The sequence below is a fragment of the Pavona decussata genome, unplaced genomic scaffold (assembly GCF_977016875.1).
Source record: "Pavona decussata unplaced genomic scaffold, jaPavDecu1.1 SCAFFOLD_156, whole genome shotgun sequence".
NCBI classification, from domain to species: Eukaryota; Metazoa; Cnidaria; class Anthozoa; order Scleractinia; family Agariciidae; genus Pavona; species Pavona decussata.
In genome coordinates, this window is record NW_028145568.1 from 959,705 (window position 1) to 971,997 (window position 12,293).

The window sequence follows — 12,293 nt, forward strand, 5'->3', positions numbered from 1 at the left end:
CGTCATTAAATTCAATTTTAAAATAAAGATATTTACATTTGGGGAATTTTACCAGATATTTAGAAAAAGAAAAAACTTGGGATATTTAGAACTTTCGATGAGGATTTCCGGAAACATGTTTCGACCATTTTTTGAGATATTTGTTTCTAAGCCGAAACACACCTTTGACGAACTCCCTTTATCATCGCACTCGCCACAATTTTATGCGTTTCTCAACACAGTTTTTTTGGTAGTGTTAAGAAGCCACACGGCCGTGTTAGACAATTCTGGTGTTTTTACTGGTTGCATCAGGCAAGGATTCTTCGCAGTCAACGCATTTTTGTACTCCTATTCGTCATAATTTTTATTTTCACACGAGTTAAAATTAGATGCTTCGCCGATTCCAACATCCGTTAATAAGAAAAGAAAAGGAACCCTAAATCAATCTTGTTTTGGATTGTTTAGATCTGCGTTCTAAACAGAAGATGCACAATAAATACACCGAAGGCCTCCTTCTTGGAAGCTCACAGGAGACTCGAAATCGCGTCAAGTGACCGAGATTTTTAATACTCTCTCGACTCCCCGAAAGCGAATGGCATAAAAAATTTTCGCTGCAATTCCAAACGAGTGAGAACGAGAGGGCTTGATTTGGCGAATAAGGCAATGCAAAATTAGGTCGCTCGTCTATTCTGAGAAGCCGTCATATAAGGTGATCCCTGCTCCTTACCCTACCTCCCAGTCTGTTTGCTTTCGGTCCAACTTTTACGGAAAATTTAACCTTTACAGGGCGCAGAGTTGTCAAATCTGACTCCGCTGCGCCCGGTGAAACCAGCGGAAACTAGTTTGAATTTCTACTGATCAAGGCACTAATCACCCGCTGATGTTTGGGGAACTCTCGGGAAAGAAGCCCTCGTTAAGAAAACTTTAAAAAATCGGTTAAGAGAACTGAATTCACATATTTCAAGGGCTGGACTCTGTCTTCTTCATTTTCTCTAGGTGAGACAAATTCGTACCATGTTGGTGTCTCCACCAAAAATAAATCAGTGTGCGTGATAAGCCCCTGAAAAAGGGCTGTTACTTGCTTATAAAATAAAACACAAATATAAACTTTAAGGAATAATACTGTATATGTATATGAAGTAGTGGACGCTAGTTGTTTCTTATACGCACCTGTTAAGACGAATTTTCGTATCGTAAAATTTCTGTACCTTCAGCGATTCAAGTGAGTTGAATTTGGACGCATCTATAGAATTTTCGGGAATTTTAAATGCACAAATCCATTGTGAATACTTTGGTATGATGGCACATTTCTAAGGAGATGACAAAGATTTGAATAAAATTATGTAAATGAGTCATACTTTCCCGGCGCTACTGTCACTCTTGGCGTATTTTCGGTAACGAGAACAAGGGGAAGGGAAAATGTTTCTCGGGGAAAATTAATTTGACTATCATTCTACTAACTATGATTGACGCTTCCAGATATACTTTTGCTTATGATGAACTGAAATCTATAAAAGTTGTTTTAGATGTAAACCTATTAATAAATTAAATCACTTCTTTTTAAAACTGGATCATTGTATAGTGCAATTTCAGGGACTTAATTGGCTTAGCGGCCATGGTTTATGAGCCATTGTACAATGCCCGAGAAATAGCGACCATTAAATTGTGTTCTGGTTGTTCTTGCAAAGCAAAATCAGTGAGATCTAACAATATTTCGTGATTATTTTATAAAACAATTATTCCAGGAGCACGCGTTGGATATGAGATGATACTGAGATTGCCAACGAGGCGCAACTCTCTGTTTATTATTACCAAATATCAATATCAATATCCTCAGGGTAATGTGTTATTCCAACGAGTTTCCTTTAGCCAAGTACGCCACATATGTAAAACACTGTTAATGATACACACATTAAAATGTAAATCAAAGTATGACGGTACTCACCACAAAGGTTTTACAATGTATGTAGCGTAATTGAAACATCCATTCCAGACGATTACGTGAATGCAATCTGTAAAGAAAGTCTTTCTTATTTTAGAAACTAAAAATTAAAAATAATAATTGGCTAAGATTCTAAGGGGAAAAATTTCGTTTCATTTGATTTCGCCTCTGCAATTAAAACTTTTATACAGTACTATACAATCGTTTATTTACCCACGTAACATCTGTGAGCTGTACGTAAAAAGTATAGTCAACTGTCACGGGCCGCATGTCTTTGTTCACAGTCACAATCACGGTCTGATCGGGGATGTTCCGCTTTCTGCAGACGTTCTTCTTCGACTGTGTCGCCGTTTGCTCTGGGCTGCTGTGGTCCATACTGAAGGTTCGCGTATTCTATCCATTGGCACCGCGTTTTCACCGCGATCTGTTCTGGACTGCTCCGAACCTGCTCTATCAGCAGTAACAGCGTCCGGCTCAAATGCGTCTACACTTTCGGAGTCATCACACTAAACCGATTCTCTACACCCGTTCTTAAGTAGACCAATCCCCGTAGTTCCTGGTACGAATCTTCACATCGTTCTTGGCTGTTATCATGCTTGCCTTGACACCAATAACCACCATTGGAGCCGGGTCATAAGCTTTGTTTCCGTTCTTGTTTGTACAATACCGTGTCCCCGACTTTGATTTTCATCACAGCTGTGTGTCTTCTTTTTTCCGCGTACTGCTTCATTTTCGGTTTCTGCAGTTTTGTCGCTATGGTGGATCACCGAGTCGTCCGGATGTTTAGGTTGTCGCTTGACCTCTGGGAATTTTCCTCGTAGTTCCCTTCCGAACATGAGTTTGTTCGCGCTGACTCCGGTGGTTGCATGTTCAGTTGCTCTGTATGCTCTGACTCCCCTGCGCACTTCATCCCTCACCGGTTTGCTTTCCAATGCAGCGCTCCGTGCAGTCTTCTTTATTCTCTGTATAAACCTTTCTACGTCGCCGTTGGCTTAAGCCCACCCTGGTGTGACTTTCCGGTGCTTGAACCCTTCTTCTTGTGAGTATTCTTCAAATTTATGGCTGTTGAAAAGAGGACCGTTATCCAATTTTATCTCCTTTGGCACTCCATGTGCGTCAAACACCCTCTTGAACGCCGGAATGGTTGCCTTTTCGCTAGTGGATCCCATGAATTCGGCCACTGGGTATCTGAAATATTGAAAGTGGAATGCGAGGGCGAGGTCTCCATTAGCCATGGGCCCGCAAATATCCACGCTGACCTTATCCCACGGTCCTTCAGGTAGCTCTGTCATCTTCAGTGGCTCGCGATGTGTTTAGGGTGTGTTAGATTGGCAGGCGATGCAAGTGGATACGAACATGTCACATTGGGAGTCCATTCCCGAAAACCATACATCTGCTCTCATAAGCTGTTTTGTCCGTACAAGCCACCATCGTCTGTCTAAGTATTGCCGGTACGACAATCCTGTCCCTTTTCAAGACCATCCCGTCTACTATGGTAAGTTCATGAGAAACGTACCTGTATCCCTGTACGCTTGAAACCTTTGTGTCTATCCAGCCTTGGTTGATACACTTCTTCAATTTATGTAGTGCCGGGTCTTCATCAGTAGCTTCCTTCACTTGGTCTCTGATGACAGCTTTGGGCGTGTTGCACGTCACAATGTAGTTTACATAATGGCGTATCTCCTTAGTCGTTCTCATTTCGAATTTGGAACACTCGAGGAGTGACATAGGGTCCCGTGAAGTGTAGTTAGATATGTTTTCCTTTCCCGGGCGGTACTCGACCGGGTGGGTTTGTTGAACACACTTTCAAAAGGTCTGTGGTCTGTCACAATTTTAAAGGGTCTCCTGTACAGGAACATATGAAATTTCTTGAATCGAAAACACCGGCCAAAGCTTCTAACTCGATCTGGATGTACTGTTTCGCTGCGTCTGTGAGGCTCCGACTAGCATACTGCACGACTCGCCAACGCTGCTCCCCTGGTTTTCTCTGCGTGAGGGTTGCGGCCAGTTCCACAGGGCACACATCGATGTGTAGCTCTTGTTCCGCCTGGGGATCAGAGTATGCTTGGACCGTGTCGCTACTAAGCATGTTCTTGAGTTCCTCGAATGCTTCAGAGTGTTCTTGCTTCCACTCTAATTTTCTTGTAACTAGTTCGCCGAGTTTGCAGGCAGCCTTCTGATACGGCTGGCTTCCATGAATCGTGAACTATATCTGACTGTGCAGAGGAATGAGTTAAGTTCCGTTGCATTTCTAGGGAGTCCCCCCGACTTAATGGCTTTCACCTTGCACGGGTCCGGGGATACTCCATCTTTCGAGAACATCAAGCCAATAGAGCAAGCCATCAAGACAATGGGGCCTATTGTCCTACGGTCCCATGGGGTTTACCTCTTGCAGCATGTACGTGAACTCTTCCTCACTGCTGTCAGAGGACGTGTCAGATTTTTGCTCCCCTACTTGCGCTAGATCCCTTGTGGCCTTAACTTTTTGCTTGCTTTTACACCATTTCGCAAAATGGTTTCTTCTCCCGCATCGTGTACACTGCTTTCCAAAAGCCGGGCATTTTCTTGGTCCACGTTGGTTCGGCCAATGTTTCCCGCAGTTAAAGCACGATTTTTCTCTACTTCTGTCCGCTGTGATTTTATCGACTTCTTGCTTGACGGTAACATCATTTGGCGCTTGACTCTCTACTTTCGTAGTGTGTTGGTCGGCGCTTTCAAGGCCTCTGCTGGTCTTGTAACAACTTTCTCCTCACCGTCTTGGATTTACCGTTCTCTACCACAGCCATTAGTATCTCAGTATATAACTAGCCTGCCGGGAAATCACAGTGTTCACCTTCTGCTGTGAGCTTAGAGATGAACGAATCTCAGGTTTCGTCTTTGCCTTGTTTGATGCAACGAAATTTGCGTATATTGAACAGCCGGTTTTGCGATTCTTTGAACATGTTGAGTAGCGCATTGATGGCTCCGTCCAGATCCGTTCCCGTGTTGCCAAGCTGTTCAGATATATCGAGAGTGCTTTCACCCATCGAATCTAAGAATAACGACCGTTGTTGTGCCTTGTGTGTGATGTTGTAGGCTTTCAAGTGGTTGTCTTTAAATCGTTTGGCATATTTTACGAAACGTGCGCAGACGTTTTCAGGGTCTTTCCGAACATCGAATTCGGGAAATTACTTGTATCCAATGTTGACGGCCATTCCACTTTTATCCTCGTCGCCAATGTAATGTCCTTTAGTCATACTATACGCTTATTCATGGATTCCGTTAATGTCTGTTCGGCGTTCCGCTCATACTCGCTTATATAGAGCCAAACGTGAGAATATATACTGTGAATACATGTTCTCTCCACTCCGCACGTCCAGGCCCTCCACGCCATCACAAGCACCACAGTTCTTTAGAAACTAACCCCCTTATCTCTTTGACAATAAACGAAGGGCCAACCAGAGCCTGCCTTGTTTGAATTTCACGTGAAAATTGACCAGCAAAGAAGGTTCATGTGAACGACATCCTCTTTACTGCTACGATTTGAAACTGTTTCTTCGAGGTTCTCAAATGCGATTATCTCATTTAGGTCCTCGGAAAGGTGATTTCCAGCGTTTTAAGGGATAATTGTAGGTATTTTCATGTCTTTGAAACAATCACTGTTTTTAACTATTTTAAACCTGGACTACGCTTAAATATTAACAATAATCGTTTGACAGGAGCATTAGAACGGATTTTAGACTGACCATCCTTTTCCTTCCTTTTTAGACTGAGCGAGGCATGTAAAACCAGGAAAAGACTCTTCGTCCATCAATGTTATTGTTTCCTTTTCATGCTATCTTATTTTCAAAAGATAACATATAGTATTTATTAGCGATGTGTATGCACTAAAGTTTTTCGTCAGAAACCGCACATGTTTAAACGTTTTCCATTTCAGTTTAGGGGATTCTACCGAACCACCCCTGGATCCGCCCCAGCCTTTCCACCCTCGTGGTATGCAAAAGGTAGAAAAAAAATAAAAATTTAGCATAACAAAGAGGCGCAAAAATAGACTAGCTGGTTGGTGTGCAAAAAGGACAAGAGTATAAACCTCAGGGCGGCACCCACCACTCTCCCTCCCGCCGAACACATACACACCTATCGAAACAATGATACGAACTCCATCAGCTATAAATTAATCATTATTAACTAACTATTTATGTACCCAACTACAATTATAAAAGACAACAGACATACCCGGACAACAGCAGTATTAGGCTAGGCCTTGGCAGTAATCTATAACACCAGTTTCAAAGCGAAGTTAAATAATTTTAGCCAAATGTAGTATGTTACAAAACAACAGACAGAAAGCGTGACATTACACGTGGCGTGACATCACGCTTTCACTGATGACGCACCGGAAAAGGAAAACGTCACCTGGTGAAAATCTCTACTTTGGACTGTGTAATCATTCGGCCGTTTAGGGAAATTTTCGATGACTCAAGCGAGGTTCCAAAAAACATTCATTACTTTGTAGTATCAACTTCGCTACCTGTCAGAACAGAACCAATCTATTTCTAAAGAACGAAGCCAATCGACCGCTTGGTTGATGCCAGCAGTTCGTTTTTGTTAGGTTTATTTCTGCCCGGGATTTCTGTCATGGGAGCTTCTAAGAGTTCACTGCGCCATAAAGGTAAGTCATTTGTCGTTCCATTCTCATTTGTTATCAAGTTCAAATAAGAGTAGCCGAATGCTTCGTGGTTCGATAATTATGGACTCAACTGCCTGGAGCAAATTCGATGCTTTTTCAGTGTTAACCTAAAGCACTATTTACATGCAACACAGCACATTTCCCTCGAGACAGACAATAGTAGACGAAATATGGTAAAAAGCAGTTTTTTACTGAAACGTTTTACGGAATTAAAGTTTTGTCTTGGTCAATTAAATTTTCAAAACAAATACGTTGTGAAAACGTCTTCGAGACGCAGCTCTTCCTTATGCTTGGACTTCCTGTGATATTATTTTTGGCTGTCACGTTTGCGGCATGATTCAATTTTGATTGTGACATCCAACCCGTTTGACCCACTCTTTTTGACTGCTAGTCTGCGAACACACACGTATTTCCGGTAGTCGCTTCTCTTCTACTGATATGATCGACTTTCTGAAGTCTTTTACGGTATTTTGGACAACGCTTGAGACTTTTAAAATGCTAAAAGAAGTAACATAAGAATCATAAACACTTGAACACATTTTCTTGTCAGTTGCCCTAATTAACAGCCAAGTTTGTTTTAAGCGGGCAAGTAAGCTCCCACTGGTGAGGCTTTTACTCCATTTGGGAGCCTGTTCACAGGCTACAAGTAAGATAAGTCGTAAATCCGGCTTTAAAGGGATTCTTACCAACAAAAATGAAATTCAAATTTTTCTGATAAATTAACGATGCCAAGTGTGTTTTACTTGCGCAACAACAACAGCAACGTTAGTTCGCCGACGATAAATCAACGCCAATACACTAAATACAGAAAGTGTACGTTTTTGAAAATAGCAACCAGGCACAGACCGGTGATAACCTGACTATCATGCCTTTCGGGGGGAGGGGGGGTAATTGGAAAAGAGAAAAAAAGCCTTCCTCCTCCCCTTTGGAAGGCCTTGATACTCACCTGATACTGGCGAGGGAACTGGATAACGGCGCGCGCGGGGTGTCATGGGAAGGGGCGAAGCGACTGCGTCTTTCGCTTATAAAGGCGAAGTCTTCTCACGGAAATATAACGAGCTGAGTTATTGTGTAGAGCTCCTGCTAGATTCTATCATTTTATCCTGTGTACATTGCAACACGCACTGTATCTTTAGTTATTTATGTGCTAAATAATTCGATCAGTTTGTTGGGCAGTTTAATAGGGCAGATATATAAAAGAGCATCGTCGAACTCTCAGACATATCCAATGATCACATGGTGTAATGGATCATACCCATTATCTCTCTTATCGTACTTGTTATGTGGTTTCAGAGCTTAATGTAAGTACCATTTTAACACCTTTAAAGCACTAGCCGGAAAACGGAGACTGGCATAAAAAGGCCAACACGAATTCCCCTCACGCACTTATTGACGATTGACGGTCGGAAATTTTAAAGGAGCCCTGACCTCATGAAGAATCTCGTTTGTTGAACGGGAGTTGTTCCTCCCTCCTCCTCCCCCCTGGGGGGAATGGGAAGAAGAGAGACCCTGTGAACAAGGTTGGGGTGAATGATAACTGAAGTTTATTTAATCTTGCTTAATTTTGTTACCATTTTCTTCAGGTTCTTCCACCTCCTGTAACATGTACGTAACCAACAAAACTCACAACAGAGAACACCTTTTTGTGCGCGTGATGAGTGATAAGCTTGGCGAGACTGAGTTATACTCCCAAATTGATCATAAGATTGATGTCGCTACAGCAACCGAAGAAAGTCTTCTCAGAGAACAAGAAGAAAGACTATTTTCTACTTTGATCCAAGTGGGGTTCTTTGCTCTTCAACTTGGAGTTCCAAAAACATTCCGTGTTGTCAGTTACGATATTCCAATATACGTTTCCGTCCACGATGGAATGAACTTGCTCATTACAGACATGCCGATCACTCCTTCAGAATTCGGCTGTATTGCCATTAAAGACGACGAACAAAGCATTCATATCCAACCTTTCAATCCTCAGCCAGTTTGGCTACACTGCAGACAAGGGGAGCCAGTTCCAAAACACGCGATGAAAGCCAAAAAAATGGACTCCTCCGAGGAAATGTATTTTGGCCGTTCTCAAGGATCGATTTGCTTTGTCGACACCAAAGATGGCTTCTGTGATTCCTGGGTCTCTATGTTTGATGGTGAATATAAAAAACAGCAGAGCGGGGATTTGTTGAAGGACACTGGTTATGGCGTCCTGCAAGCGAAGAGAGGCGATCTCCTGCCTCCGAACGCTCTTCAAGTCGACGGTGTCTACGTGGGCCGTATCCATGGTGATTACCTCTGTCCCATCAAAGTTCGTGATGGGAGGGTGCGGGATTTTGTGTCCATCTTTAAAATGAAGTGCAAAAAAGGAGAGATAGTTGTGATGATCGATGATCGGCAGTGTTCGTGAGAAGACAAAAAAGGCAGTAGACCTGCACCCTTCTAAAGCTCTATTTTCACTGGACCCTGATAACCTGCAGTTGCATTGTTTTTTAGGGTTAGGAACATTGTTCTGTTGTTTGTTCTTTTTTTCCTTTCGACCAGCCATGTCAGACGTTGTAAATGGTACAGGTCGCCCCAAAAGGTTCTTTAATTCGAAGAATATAAGAAAGGCGTGGGGTGTATTCGACGGAGGCCGCCTGAGACAAAGGAATCTTTCACGTATCCGTAGATGCCTTCAAATTTCATTGAGAAAACCTGTACAATATTTGAACGACAAAAAAACCAATTTAGCAAGGGTGGACTCATTTAACAAATCAGGTTAACAAAACATTATGAGGAATCCTTCCTTCCTCTTGTACTCGATAGCTGCACGAGAACACGCGAGGGGATTTTCCGGCGGGATTTGACGAGGAAATTGTTTAGTTTTTGTTGTTTAGCGAAACCAAATCCCGGATTTTATGGGCCATACAAAGTGCTTTACCGGCTTTAAAAAACTCAGTTGCTTCCTCCGGCTTTGTCCCTTCTCGTATGCACTTTCGACGAGTTTACGATCGTCGTTGTTTTTAGAACAAGGAAACGAGTGAAACAAGGTTAGAAGCCGAACCACAGCAAGCTTTTAACGATTAGTATAATGATATATAAGTTACTTAGTCATAATTAGCCTCCCACTGAGTCGTTTTTAGACGACTCCTATTACCTTGACACGAGTCCCCTAAAAATCGACTACGTGAGGGGCTACATCATCTTGGGCCGGTGGTGGAATGGCCACCTCGTGTTGAGTGGCACGAATCGTTTCAATCCGGCGATTAAGTCCCTCTGTGACACGGTAAAGATGGATTCATTTCAGAGTAGTCCTTTATCGAAATCCCCCACCATACTTAATAAATAGTGAACTGTCAGCTGGGATTCTAAAAAAATATTTCATGTTTGGTTTGCAATGTCTTTTATTCATTTACAGTGACCTCAATTATCAATGAAGAGCTAAATCTACTGATACATAAATGAAGTAATCATCATTATGAACTACGGAGTAATACTGATTTGCGTGTGCGTTCATTTTGAGTGGTCGTACGGGGATTTTGACAGTATTGGAGAATACCGGACCCAACATGAAACCACCGGATGGGGATGTTGCGTCATTGGCGTAACTTCTAGGGGTAGGTGAACCCAAGGGTTATCCACCCCAGCGAAATGCTTAAAATTGTACCGACTGAAACGCTTCTAGAGACCTTAAAAGATTTTAGTACGAGCACGACTGTGAAATTTGTAGTAGCGAGGTTTGTATTAAAACAAGATTACCCCCAGCCTCGCTGCCAATCCAAGACCAAGTCACTAAGCACACAACTGTAAATGGCCTATTGAAGTGACAGCGTGAGAAGGACTGGAACACAAATCACGCCAAAGATCGCCTGTACAAACGGGGCTTTTAATTGCCAATAGAACATGGTTTAGGATCCTCATACCTAACTTACAATCATAAAATGGAACGATACATAACAAAATTGTATTATAAAGCTCATATAAAGATTAAAAGGAGTAAAGAATCTACGAAAGTATACTATTATCGAATAATGTTAAATGATAAAAATCGTCAGCAATGAGAAATGTTCTCAGCACATTTGTGTTAAGTTAAATTGTTAAGGAAGTCTTATTTGGCGTTGGGACTTATTACAAATTATATTTCGGTTTGGGAAATATTACAGAAAAAGACCTGAGTTGACTCCCTTCTTTCGTTACGCAGCTCTCTCGAGATAATACTAAGTTTCTATTCTCTTCTAGTCTTAGTTGTTTTTAACGTCTGATTAACGGATGATTTCTCCTTACATGAATTCGGTGTGAGCAGCTGTCCGTTCCCGTTTTCCTACAAAAAACAACACCTTGTTTACCTTAAGGTAATTACGTAATTTTATAAGTTTTTACTCAGCTTGACCTTTCATCAGTCCTTTCCAGGAAATAACTATTGTCCTTATTTTAAACCATTTTTTGGTTGATTTACTCGGGTTCTTTTACCGAATTCATGGCAGTTGATGTCCACTTTTAAAATGGAAATATGTAAATACCAATATCTACAATTTTAAAGTGTTTGTGAAAGTAAATGCCTATAATTGTAATTTTTACCATCGACCACGTACTGAACATTTAATTTGGGCACTGAATTTTAATGCCCACGTACTCACTTGATTTATGGAAAAGTTTAGCCAATCGTGTTCGATGAAGAAGGTCAGCACCTTCAGCGAATCGACTTCTTGTACAATTTTCAAACTACAACTTTAGTATTTTCAGATTGTTTTTGTGAAACCTTACTGTATAAGTCTGGACCTAAGCTTCATGGTGAAATTTCACTAGAAAAATGTCTTAGGTTTTATCAACAGATCGAAGGCATGGATGCAAATAAGCTCCCTGTAGCCAATCACAGAAGACTGACGTAAACTCTAATTTGTGTTGAGCAGCAGGTGGTTGTCTGGCCAGTATAAAAATGGGTGCTACAGTGGAACCCCGCCTTACGACCACCTCGTTAATAGGACCACTTTTTTGTGCCCCAAATGAATTGAAAGTCCAGTCATTTCCTTAGTATTACAACCTCGTTAATCCGACCACCCCGTTATAACGACCGCATTTTCGCCGCCCGAAGGTGGTCGTATTAGCGGGGTTCCACTGTACCTTGTTTAGCGCAGAATTGAGTGTAAAGAAGAGCGAGCTGACTTGGTGTAAGTCTTGAAGAACATTAATGGAGAGTCGCTGAAAAAGGAGTTTCATCGTTTGTTGAAGAGAACCGGCTACTTCCTCCAACCAAGGTTCCTTTAAAAATAAATGACATTTAATGGTATAATTGTTCAACTAACTGCTGAGCAGGTTGTTCTTTAAGTTACGTTCAGTATTAAATGATCGGAAAACTTTTGAAGCAGCGGATTCCAGGAGACAGTGAATTCCATATTGTTATTCTCCGAAATGAAAAGGAATTTTGTCCTAGGGTAGTGCGTCATTGAGGTAGGTGAAGATTATCGTTGTTCCGAGTGTTACAGCTATGGATTTGTGTTCGTTTACAGAAACATATTTACGAGGTAATTGGGTGCAAGATTGGTCAGCTATTGTGCTTCGATGCACCTCCTCTGTAGTCTTTTGTCTTCAGTTGGTGACCGCAACATCAACAAGGATAAGAGGGTTAGTTTCTAAAGATACTGTGGTGCTGCGTCAGTGGGGAGTGCAAACGAATGTTCGGTTTAACAGAGTTGATAAGGTAACTTGACCACCGTAAAGAGATTCGAGAGATAACGT

General features: G+C 41.8%; 2 protein-coding genes across 2 annotated transcripts; one reads left to right on the top strand and one right to left on the bottom strand.

Moving 5' to 3' along the window:
- Positions 1–2,913: 2,913 nt before the first annotated feature.
- Positions 2,914–3,619, bottom strand: LOC146465156 (uncharacterized). The gene is made up of 2 exons (XM_085128812.1): positions 3,438–3,619; positions 2,914–3,109 (listed from the first exon to the last, which is right to left on the bottom strand). Exons 1-2 carry the CDS (start codon positions 3,617–3,619, stop codon positions 2,914–2,916), a joined length of 378 nt encoding a protein of 125 aa, XP_084984938.1.
- Positions 3,620–6,349: 2,730 nt separating this feature from the next.
- Positions 6,350–10,088, top strand: LOC146465157 (uncharacterized). Its single transcript, XM_085128676.1, has 3 exons — positions 6,350–6,572; positions 8,174–9,947; positions 9,997–10,088. Exons 1-2 carry the CDS (start codon positions 6,539–6,541, stop codon positions 8,983–8,985), a joined length of 846 nt encoding a protein of 281 aa, XP_084984802.1. The 5' UTR covers positions 6,350–6,538; the 3' UTR covers positions 8,986–9,947; positions 9,997–10,088.
- The last annotated feature ends 2,205 nt before the right edge of the window (positions 10,089–12,293 follow it).